This window comes from Notolepis coatsorum, assembly GCF_963971535.1.
Source record: "Notolepis coatsorum genome assembly, chromosome: 7".
Classification (NCBI taxonomy): Eukaryota; Metazoa; Chordata; class Actinopteri; order Aulopiformes; family Paralepididae; genus Notolepis; species Notolepis coatsorum.
Genome location: NC_140171.1, coordinates 115,303,298 through 115,315,654, shown reverse-complemented (window position 1 = coordinate 115,315,654; position 12,357 = coordinate 115,303,298). Strand labels below are relative to the sequence as shown.

Below are 12,357 nucleotides of genomic sequence, written 5' to 3'. Positions count from 1 at the left end.
ACTCACTGCAGCACCCACTTTACCCACTTTAGAACACCTAAACACATTTTATATTTATCGGTAAAGAATTTGCACTACAACCCATACCTCATTACACCTTACTGTAAATTGTACCTAAATTGTACCTCATCCCATTTCTGCATTGTACTGTATAGTATATAGTATATTGTATTGTAACTCAGTTACTTTTCTACTCTGCATTGTACATTGTATATATGTATATATTGAACACTTTTGTCTACGTACTTTACTTCTATTTTATACTTACTATACTTATTTTATACTTATCTATTTTTATCTAGCACAATCTCTGGAGCAAAACAGAAAGAAGCATTTTATATAAAAGTATTCTGTACTTCTGTATGACAACTAATAAAGAAACTTGAAACTTGAACTTGAAACACACAATTGTTAACACTTTCGCCACATAAATCCCCTTATTACATGGCGTTTTCACATTCGCCGAAATGCTTGCTTGTGATTGGTCAATAGCGCGCGTCAGAGGTCCGATATTACCCGATAACGGACCTCTGTGGAACAATAATGACCGCTGTGCGCAGCTGTTCGCAATCAAGCCCACTGACATCAGTGCAATCAGACACTGCCGGCTGCCGGGGAAGCTGCAGGCGATGACAGGGCGGAGCGACGAGCGGAGCGACGAGCGGAGCGACGAGCGGAGCGACGAGCGGAGCGACGAGCGGAGCGACGAGCGGAGCGAGTCGATGTAAAATGAATTAGGTATATTGTTAGTAAGTTAGCCATGTAATAAGCGGGATAATGTATAGCTATACTCGATCATTGTCGCAAAATAATTGACCTTCACTGACGTTTAAAACACCTCGCCGAGGCGGCTCGGTATTTTAAACTCCGTGTCGGTGAATTATTTTGCGACAATGACCTCGTAGCTATACATTATCCCTTACTTATTGCATGGTGAAATCTGCGATTCGAAACGTAATCCAAGCTACAGGCTGCAGATCCAGAATCGTGCTACTGAAATCTCCGTTGAAAGAAAACAAAGAGACTGATCCGTTCGCCCACAGGGCACATTGCAGTAGTGCGATAGCGCCCCTAAGAGGATCTGGCCGGTATTGCACATTGTCGAATTCATAGAGTAGGGAAGATCTGCAGTGCCGCTCGGCGACCTTGAACAGGTTATTAAAATGGAATAAAAGCAATAACAACTTGCCACGGATATATCCGTGATTCTGTCCACAACGCATGGATTCGAAAGCCCGATATATCCGTTGTTCGTCCCCATTGTGTTAAGGGGATGCAGACCAGAGAAAGACTTTCATCTTGTTTACATCAGGGTCCCCCATTTTCAATTCATAATGAATTGTAAGTAAGGGTGCAATTACACCGTGCAATCCATTCTTTGTGGATCTAGCCCTTAGTGGTCAGACATTCCTAAAATAGTTCCTAATAGTTAAGCTCTTAACATTATTGTTCTGAGTGCGCTTGTGTGCGGCTGTTGATTTCATATGGGTTGCTTTTGTATTTCTTGAATAATTCTTCGTGGTTTCAAGGTAGGAAGGGGCGACAGTGGCCTGGTAGGTAGAGCAGTTGTCTGGTTATCCGGAGGTTCCCGGTTCGATTCCCGTTCCTCCTGGGCAGTGTGTCGAAGTGTCCTTGAGCAAGACACTTAACCCCTAACTGCTCCCGATGAGCAGGTTGGCACCTTGCATGGTTGCTTCTGCCGTCGGTGTGTGAATGTGTGAGTGAATGGGTCAAATGTGAGGAACAAATTGTAAAGCGCTTTGGATAAAAGCTGTTATATAAATGCAGCCATTTACCATTTAGGAAGGACTCTTTCAACTTTTAGCAAAAAGAGTACTGCACTTCTGATGGGTTTTCAGTAGTTGCCTAGCAACAACAGCAGCAGCCACAATCAGTGCTCAGAAGCGCTTCTCTTAGAAACGCTGCCAGCTGAAAATGATGGTTAAATCCTTGAATGTCCAGACTACAGACTCACGAGCATGACCAACATCATTTCCCCAAGTTCTCAGGTACGGGGGTGCAAGAGAGTTTGAGGAACAGCCCCCATCTCAATCAACACAATCAGGCTGAAGCTGTACAGTACAGACTTCAGAGTGTTATTAGATTAATACAGTGACTGGACAGAAAACAACATACAAGAGTGATTGTGAGTTTTTATAATAGATGCACCAGTTCTGCATATACAAATAAAACCTATACATTTATTTGATCATTCATAAAAGATGCATATAAAACTGCCCAGCAGGAATACATACATTAAAAAAAGAATTATAATAAAATAAAAATCATCAAGGTTAAAAACACAATAAAGCCAAATGGTTTATTTCCATTGTGGACCTCTGGGGGTAGGGGGTGGGGTATGGTGGGCAGTTGGCTGGCAGAAACAGTATAGCTACTCTGAAGCCCAAATACAAAACAAACCACACAATTTCACCACATTAAACAAGTCAAAGCTAAATACAAAATCAAATTCAATTAATATACAGCTGCAGTCTTTATTTAATATTGAGGATCATTGAGAGCAAGCTCTCATTTACAATGATACAGGCATGTTAAAACACAAAGTAAAGATAAATAAGACAATGAATAAATAAAGACAAAACACAGATGAAAAGACATGTGCTCAGTCTGCACTCTGGGGACCTTAAGCATCAGCCAGGCATTGGAGCAGGTCAGACAGGGGCCACAGTTCAGTGTATCAGACAGCAGGGGCCACAGTTCAGTGTGTCAGACAGGGGCCACGGTTCAGTGTGTCAGACAGGGGCCACAGTTCAGTGTGTCAGACAGGGGCCACAGTTCAGTGTGTCAGACAGCAGGGGCCACAGTTCAGTGTGTCAGACAGGGGCCACAGTTCAGTGTGTCAGACAGCAGGGGCCACAGTTCAGTGTGTCAGACAGGGGCCACAGTTCAGTGTGTCAGACAGCAGGGGCCACAGTTCAGTGTGTCAGACAGGGGCCACAGTTCAGTGTGTCAGACAGGGGCCACAGTTCAGTGTGTCAGACAGCAGGGGCCACAGTTCAGTGTGTCAGACAGCAGGGGCCACAGTTCAGTGTGTCAGACAGCAGGGGCCACAGTTCAGTGTGTCAGACAGCAGGGGCCACAGTTCAGTGTGTCAGACAGCAGGGGCCACAGTTCAGTGTGTCAGACAGCAGGGGCCACAGTTCAGTGTGTCAGACAGCAGGGGCCACAGTTCAGTGTGTCAGACAGCAGGGGCCACAGTTCAGTGTGTCAGACAGCAGGGGCCACAGTTTCAATCTAGCAACATGGTGATATCAGGTGGTAATTTCCCTGCAATGGCCTTATAGATAAACAGATACCAATGTTTATTTAGTCTCTCTGCCAGAGAAGACCAACCCACTTATTCATACGGGATCAAATCAAATCAAATCAAATTTATTTATAGGGCCCGACAACACACGTTAATGTCCCTATGGGCCGTACAGGTCTTCTTTAAACAAGTCAAGAAGAAAACATAACAATAAGTCAAGAACAGAACAAGAACACCATAAGGTCCAAACATTTTTAGATGAATGCAAATAAATGAAAGAATGCAAGCACTCCCAGACATACCCCACGCGAAGGTAAGGAAAAACTCACTAAAACCTAACAATAGGGAAAAAAGCTCCACAGGCAGTGTGGAGGAGAGAAACCTTAGAAGGGCCATTCAAGGGGGGATCTCCCTTCTTAGATGTTGGTGATAGTAGTGTTGCAGACGGACAGTTGGTAAGCATGCACTCATGGGACATTCAACACTCCGGTCGTTGCTCAGGGACAGCCGGAGACAGGGAGATAGGGGGTGGCGCAGAGAGAGTCGCGAACTCCCCGACATCATCGCGGGACATCCGGCACTCCGGTCACCACTACGAGACCTCCGGAGACAGGGGGGCACGCAGAGGGGGTCGCAATCTCCCGGCCTTCGTCACGGGACGTCCAATGTAGTGGGATAGTAGCGGGATGTAGTGATGAGTGTCATATCTATCACACCAGTAATAAATCTGAGAGTTATAGACCATGTCTAGAGATTTCAGAGTGGAAGGAGCAGCATTTCTATAAATCACCGTAATCCAGAACAGATTAGAGCAGATTAGAACTGAACTGGAGTATTCTTTTTCATTAGTGAGAAAAATGTTCTACACTTTATCCATTTTTTGCACAGCGCTCTATCTTTGTCAATACCAAATGTCCTCTATCAAAAGCATTTGGTGTTTGGTGCTGCACCAGAGAAGATGAGGCTTGCCGTATCACATGTTTTTAGCGTTGTTGTGAATTTGGAAGGGTCTCTAGTTTTGCTTTTGTCCATTATAAGGTCATTGTCATAGGGGGTGGGGAGAGTATCGGTATTTCGAGGTAGAGCGAAGTCGTCGGTTTAGATGTCATATTATTCCTTTGATTCGTTTTGGAATCAGGCAATTGACAGCAACCATCATCCCTCATTTAGTCGCCCGTGAGTTGTTGTACATTTACATTTACATTTAGTCATTTAGCTGACGCTTTTATCCAAAGCGACTTACAAGTTCTGTACGACAAGCCATCAGGAAGGGCACAACTCTATCAGCTGAGCAACAATGTTCATCAAAGTGTTGAGTGCTACAGTGTAGGTTAGTTTATTAGGACAAGTGCATGACAGTACGGTTAGTTAGGGTTAGATTTTTTTTTTTTTTTTTTTTTTTTTTTTTAATTTTTTTAATTCAGATAATGGTTGAAGAAGTGCGTCTTTAGTCGACGGCGAAAGATTGGACGTGATTCGGCTGTCCTAACTGGGGTGGGTAGTTCATTCCACCATTGTGGGGCAAGGACTGAGAATAGGCGACTTCTCTTTGATGACCCTCCCGGAGCTTGGATAGGAGTAGGTCTGAGGCGGCCAGAAGATGCAGAGCGTAGGGGTCTTGAGGGTGTGTAGTTAGAGACCATTGACCGGAGGTAGGCGGGAGCGGTTCCCTTTGCCGCACGGTATGCTAGGTCGAGGGCCTTGAAGCGGATTCGTGCAGCAATGGGGAGCCAGTGCAGGTCCCTAAGAAGTGGGGTGACATGGGCCGACTTCGGTAGGTTTGAGATCAGGCGGGCCGCTGCGTTCTGAATGAGTTGAAGAGGCTTAGTGGCAGTGGCCGGGAGGCCAGCGAGCAGTGCATTGCAGTAGTCGAGGCGGGAGATGACTGTTGATTGGACGAGGAGTTGGGTGGCTTCTTTTGTCAGGAAGGGGCGTATCCTTCTGACGTTGCTCAGGAGGAATCGGCAGGTTCTGGTCGTCGCTGCGATGTGAGCAGAGAAGTTCAACTGGTCGTCGAGGACAACACCAAGGTTCTTGGCGGTCGGGGACGCAGTCACAGCTGCATTCTCGACTGTGATTGAAAGGTCGGTTAGGGGGGAGGATTTGGCCGGCAGGTGGAGCAATTCTGTTTTGCTTAGGTTCAGTTTGAGGTGGTTGGACGTCATCCAGGCTGAGATGTCGGACAGACAGGCCGAGATCCGCACAGAGACGTGGATATCTGAGGGAGGGAAGGAGAGGAAGAGTTGAGTATCGTCGGCATAACAATGGTAGGAGAAGCCATGAGACGTGATAATGTTACCCAGTGATTTAGTGTAGAGGGAGAAGAGAAGGGGTCCTAAAACCGAGCCCTGGGGGACACCCGTCCGCAGGGGGCGGGTGGCCGACAGGGTCCCTCTCCATGACACTTGGTAGGAGCGGTCATTGAGGTATGATGACAGCCATGTCAGCGCAGAGCCAGCCACTCCCATTCCTGCGAGGGCCGCAAGGAGGATCTGGTGGTTGACTGTGTCGAAGGCTGCAGATAGATCTAGGAGAATCAGGACAGAGGAGAGGCCTTTCGCTTTTGCTAAGTGAAGTGCCTCTGTGACCGCAATGAGGGCTGTCTCTGTGGAGTGACCAGTCCTGAAGCCTGACTGATTAGGGTCTAGGAGGTCATTCTGTAAGAGATAAGTAGTAAGTTGGTTGGATACAGCACGTTCAAGTGTTTTAGAAAGGAAGGAGAGAAGAGAGACAGGACGGTAGTTGCCTATGACAGTAGGGTTCAGGGTTGGTTTTTTTATGAGCGGCGTGACTCTGGCTTGTTTTAGGGAGGTGGGGACCACCCCCGAGTTGAGTGAGGAGTTGATGGTTGCAGTTAGGAATGGGAGGATGTCTGGTGCTATGGTCTGGAGGAGTGGGGAGGGTAGCTGGTCCAGCTGGCAAGTAGTCGGACGGTTTGACGTTACCAGTGTCAGGGTCTCTGCTTCTGTAATGGGAGAGAAAGATGACACCATGGTCAATGATTTGGACTTGCTACTCTTGGCCTTCTTTTTTATCGTTTTCACTGCATTTGCGGCATATTGATCTCACATTAATTCCCACGCATTGTACACATTCAGCATGTATTGAATAACCCACTTGGGGTTTGGAACAGCCGTTGCATTTAGATAACTCTTAACTAATGACATTTTGTCTTTATCAAAGCTACCCTGTAGGCTACTGGGTATCTGTTGTCAGTCCACTCTGCTAGATCTGACTGGTATGGTTCGACGTAATATAAGCCTAATTTCTGTAGCATCCAATCCCATTTGATCAGGCTGTGTGACCACTGTATTCAAATGTGGATTACTTTTGAGAGATTTCTTGATTGCCTGTCGTCCCTTCCTAGGCAAATCCTTTTCAGATTTATTTTTAATTGTCATGATCTTAGTTTTGGGGTCGGGTTTACTAGTTGTATTGCCCATTTTAGATTATGATGGCTATGACCTAATTACTGAGAGTTAGTATTGCATGCACGTCACATACTGTATTGATCTAAAATTGTGTCCGGAGATAAAAATGTCTCCGGACACAATGGTGTATTTATTAAATTCTATTTTTGGTTTGGTGTCAGGTCAAACTGCCTATAGGTCTTACGTCACAACTACTCATTCATTCACAAAGAGACAAACGTTGTCGTGGCAATGGCCCCGCCGGCCATTCATCTGTGGACTCGAACCACAGGCAATTAGGGTTGGGTACCGTTCACATTTGAACCAGTACCAGTTCCTGGAATTCGGTATCGATACCCAGCTGTAACTTTTTTCGGTACTGTGTTCTTCCTGTAAAAACAAAAATCGGAATACTAATATTGAAATGAATGCTTAGAAGACAATTCCTAAAGTTCAATAAGGTTTAATAATCCATACAGTTAGTGAAATAAAAATGCTCTTTCATTAGCTTTGAGTGTCTGGAAAAGCGCTATAAATGTAATGAATTATTATTATTATTATTATTAGTAAGGAGAGTGATGAAGAAAGGAGAAGGGAAGAGGGTAAAGAGCAGAGGATAGAGAGCGGAGGATGGAAGAGGGTAGAAGAGGAGAGAAAAGAAGAGAGGAGAAGAAAAGAGAGAAGACAGTGTACATCTCTCACAGACAAAGATAGTCATATTACTTGATACATATTCAACATTCTGAAATGTAATTTTTCATTGATGCATATACTGTACTGTGTCAACTATGTTTATATTAGTCCATAAGGTACAATTCATAGGCTGTTTACATTATAGTGTGAGCAGAGACAGGAGTACATTTTTACGGCTTATAGAGTGACTGGGAACACAGTGTACAGAATATGTTCATGTAAGGATGTGTAAATAATCTTTCCTCACACTCCCTCTCTCTGTCTCTCTCGCTCCCTCTCCCTCTCTCTGTCTGTCTCTCCGTCTGTTTGTTTGTATGTCTGTCTGTGCAGATGATGGAGCTCTGCGTATCTGGAAGAACTTTGCCGACCAGAGGAACCCAGAGATGGTGACGGCGTGGCAGGGCCTGTCCGACATGCTGCCCACCACCCGAGGTCAGCCCTCCTCCAGCGCACACAGTAAAGACCAACGCTCTTATTTACTCTCTCTCTCTCTCTCTCTCTCTCTCTCTCCCCACCCAAACCCAACAGTAGTAACTCTCCACTACCCTACTGTATTCCCTCCTCATTACGCCTGTGTGTGTCAACACCTCCACCCATCTTTGTTTACTTCTACTGTCTGTCTTCCAACACCTCCACCCAGCTCTGTTTACTTCTACTGTCTGTCTTCCAACACCATACTGGTACCACTGTCACTCATCCAAAACTCTGTCAACCTTCAGAAAACCAGAATAGAGTGCTCAGAAAGTCAACGGCGTGGTAGGGAAGAGGGGGGGGGGGGTGGAACATACAGAACAGCTTTTTTCTTCTTTCTTTTTTTAACAATGTATTTATTGAAATGTTCCCATAACATTAATAAACTTAGAAATAGAAGTGACAACAGCCCTGGAAAAGAAGTGATTAGCCTGAACTGCAACCACGTCTTGTCTGGGCATCTAATTATACATGATTTTCTCAGCGGTAATGCAAAAAGTGAGCTGTCTCTGAGCCAGAGAGGGGGCGGTGGTGGGTGCTCGTCCTTCCATTTAAGGGCTATGCATTTATTAGCTATTCTTTTGAGTCTTATTTTGTTACCCTGCACCGGCGATATCAATGTATCCCCTAATTGAGCTAGCCTCGATTCACGTGGGATGTTTATTTTAGTTATCTTGGACGTGCTTCTTAATGGGGGTTTTCTTCCCCAGAAGATGGCTATTTCATAGTGAAATTCTTAAAACCATGGACAGAACTGGGCCACAGCCCACATGGCCTGCAGAAAGCTGTGTGTGGGCTGCAGCCCATAGAAGAGTGTCCCGGACCTTTATTTTTAAACCGTGTCAACCTCGCTTGATACTTGAATTTATATTCCATCTTGATTACAGCAGCAGATCACGAGCAGATCACACCGATGCCAAAAACGGAAAGCGTTGCTCAAATTCAAATGTACCAGATTGGATCTACTCCCACGGTAACCAATTAAGAGAATCTTAGCTCGGGGTCATTGTCCCGCCTCCACCCTGGCAGGTTTACCCAACCCATCCCGGAACATGAAGGATGCTGGATGAATTCATCTTTTAAAGCAGGGTATCTGCAGCTTTGACAGAGGCTGGTGTGAGCTGGGTAGTGTAGTTTTATGAAGTTTTGATGTCCATCGAAAGCCCTGGGTCTCTTCTCTCTTAGGACTACAACATTTTTTTACGACGGCTTCCTTTATTTCCGTCTAATTCATCCGGTTTCGGCCGGAATGTGCCGAGATATTTATAACTCATATATCGCTAATAACACTTAAAATCATTGGTAAACAAACGTAGTGCTGAAAATATAAAATGTTGATAGGGTTAGGGTCTTTACTCTACATTTGAAAAAGAAACGCAACATTAATTAATACGGACTGGAAATGTATCTTGTACCGGACCGCTCAGGCTTAAGGGGTTATGTCTTAAATTCATGATTCTCAATTAAAGGCCCTAAAAGGTATTAACTCATTGGACGCCACCGCTTAACACAATGGCGCCCGACCACGGATATATACGTGTTTCGAATCCATGCTTAATGGACCGAAGGACGGATATATCCGTGGCAAGTTGTTTTGGCTTTTATTCCATTTTAATAACCTATTCAAGGTCGCCGAGCTGCACTGCAGATGTACCCTACTCTTTGAATTCGAGAAAGTGCATTACCGGCCAGATACTCTTAGGGGCGCTATCGCGATAATGCAGTGTTCCCTGTGGCCGAAGTTGTCTTTCTTTTTTTTTTTTTTTTCTAATGTAGTTTTCTATTCACCTGAAGCGATAGCTATTGTCTGTTGCACGGAATACGTTTTGGATTGTGGATTTCACTATGCAATAAGGGGATTTATCATCAGCCAATGGACATATCGATCTACCAGATGGCGATCGATACCGGGGAAATGCTCGGGGGATCCAACCGGCTCTTGGTACTGTAAGATCTTTTTCACGTAAATTACATGGCCTTGTTATGATACTCAACCAGGCGATTAGCGTATGTGGCTACTTAGACGAACACAGTTATTGGTAATCAATAATAAGAAACGACGTCGTCGTCGTCCCCCCCCTTTCATGCATACATGCTTGAGGATCGTGCCGATCATATGCAGTTTGAGTTTTAACTGTAGCTTATGTATAACGGAAATGTCATTGGATATAACGTTAGTAGCTATTAGCCCTTTATCTAGCCCTCCAGGAAATATACTAGACCAAATGCCGTATAACGCTTATATTCACGGCGCTATAAAATGAGAACGTATTGATGAATTATTTTTTTCTTTAAGCCATTTTGAAGGGACGGTTTATGGACTCAATTGACAATGAGAATGGACAGATAGCAATACTATAAAGTATAGATGTAGCTCTACAAACAGCCCCAAGTCTGTTTACATATGCTGGTCGTCTCTAGTGATATTAGACTCATCCCAGTGGCCGCCAATGTGTTAAGTGCGCCAGAGGGCGGTAGAGCACCATCGCTTTAATCAATGGGAGGAGTGGGAGATTTGCGAGTGCTTAAAATATATCTTAAATTATGGCTATGGGTCTAATACACCCGTCGCTTATCAATGAGTTGCTTGCAGTCAACATGTACAAAACGGATTGTTTTTTCATCGGTACATTTCCGTTTGATACCGTTTTGAATACGAGTATAGTTTTGGTGATTTCTAGTAATTCCAGAGAAAGACGCGGTAATAGCCCTTTAGTGCAGGGGTGTACAGTGCGATATATATGTTGCACGTGCGACACTGACGTCAGTCTGTGCGATGAAAGGATTGACTTCAATAGCACTGGTGCGATGGCCCGCTATCCACTTGGTACTTGTAGTCTTGTGCGATTAAATACAATGTCCCTTCTGCGTAAGACTCCATATATCAAACACCAAATCCCATAATCCCCAGTGTTACAAAGGGTCAGATTAAACCGAATATATGTATTTATTGATTGATATATATTGCATAATATTTGTATATCGTTTGATATCCCTTGTGTATTCTTTGTACATATACACGGAATATCCCTTTAGCCTGGTACAGACCATAATATTTCGTTCTCTTATTGGATGGCGTGCCACCAGCGCCAGTGTCTTGCCCCTAGAGTCGAGTTCAAAGCCACCGTCAAGACATGTCTGTACATGCCCGGCTCTGCCCAGGACTACGAGACAGAAATGAGGCTGGCACTAGATTATTCCCCGTACATATAAATATGGCGCAGGTGAATACAGAAGTAGTTCAGTTCAGTTCAGTTCGAGTCTTAGTAACAAGTTGAAGCCTCACACTACGATACAACGTGCTGTGAAGTGGGCCCGTATTGCCCCAAAGATAGTCTTGCTTATCCTAATACGTTTGTTCAACGTATCGTTCGCTCCTTACTAGTAAGCCTTCATCACGAGTCAAATACCAAGTGAAGTGAGCAACTGTGCGTCTAAATAGAGCACTTATAGCCGCATGCAAATAGGATAGGAAAGTATCAGAGCTTGGTTGAATAACGTCAAGTTCAACTTAGTTAATGTGAAGTGCCGCGCACCGGAGGATCTACACCGGTGAATGCAGAGCCCCTTTCCGACTGGATTATTATTATTGCTTTGGACCGGGCTGTTGGAGCGGATACGAATCGTCTACACCCACTGCTGTGGGATCTACCGTGAGGAACATCATTCGAGCCCGTCTCTATTGGAGAGGCTGACCGGCTTCCACCTGTGCTGCACGCATACTGGGATTACAGCGGCTGCCTTTCGTCCGCTGATCCAGGGAGTAATACCGCCTCCCCGAGCAGGAGCTTATTGAGTCCCCGTGGAACCAGACTTTGCATTAGAGCATTTGCTCCCCCTGCTGGCTTACAACCGGTAGGAACCCCCCTACCAGTATCCCCTAGATATAATTCCTAGTATTCAGGTTGTATTCTTATCTCATGCGTAATATGAGAATGGACATTCGTTATTGATTTGCCTACGCACATTCCTTTGCCTTATAAGCGCATTCAAGTAAAGTATATTATGTATTCTTGCTGCTAATAAATACTTAAAGACAACTTTGTGTAGAACCGATTCATTGTGGGGAAGTGTTCTCATCATATACTCGTGTACGGTATGGCCAGTATAATGTACATAAGACGGTAGTGGTTTAATGATACCATACTTGATTAATACAGTCAGGGAATTGTACCCCTCAGTTACAATTGGTCCTTCGAGCCCCGGATAAGAATTAGCGTAATATTAATATAATATTAATATTAACATGGCCGATGATGAACACTCCACAAACGGTTCTCCCGAGCTAGAACGCCCGCAGCGCAGACGGCAGCCACCTCCCTATCTAGAGGCATACACTGTCAGTCCAATACCTAGCTTTAAAAGGAAGTTAAATACGGATAAAGTAACTAAAGCGGATAGTAAAATTATGTCCAACCCTACCGACCAGGCTACCCCGCCAGTAGAGACCCTAGTGGGTTCTAACGTAACTGACCAAGCTCACGGGGGGGACCAGGAGGGACATGACATGACTTT

At 44.8% G+C, this 12,357-nt stretch overlaps 1 protein-coding gene across 1 annotated transcript in view; it reads left to right on the top strand.

Annotated features, from left to right (window-relative positions):
* Positions 1-12,357, top strand: part of rptor (regulatory associated protein of MTOR, complex 1) — a 606,910-nt gene that overhangs the window by 533,329 nt on the left and 61,224 nt on the right. Inside the window, 1 exon segment of the mRNA XM_084318354.1 lies at positions 7,702-7,803. Within this exon segment, the coding sequence (XP_084174480.1) occupies positions 7,702-7,803 (102 nt within the window).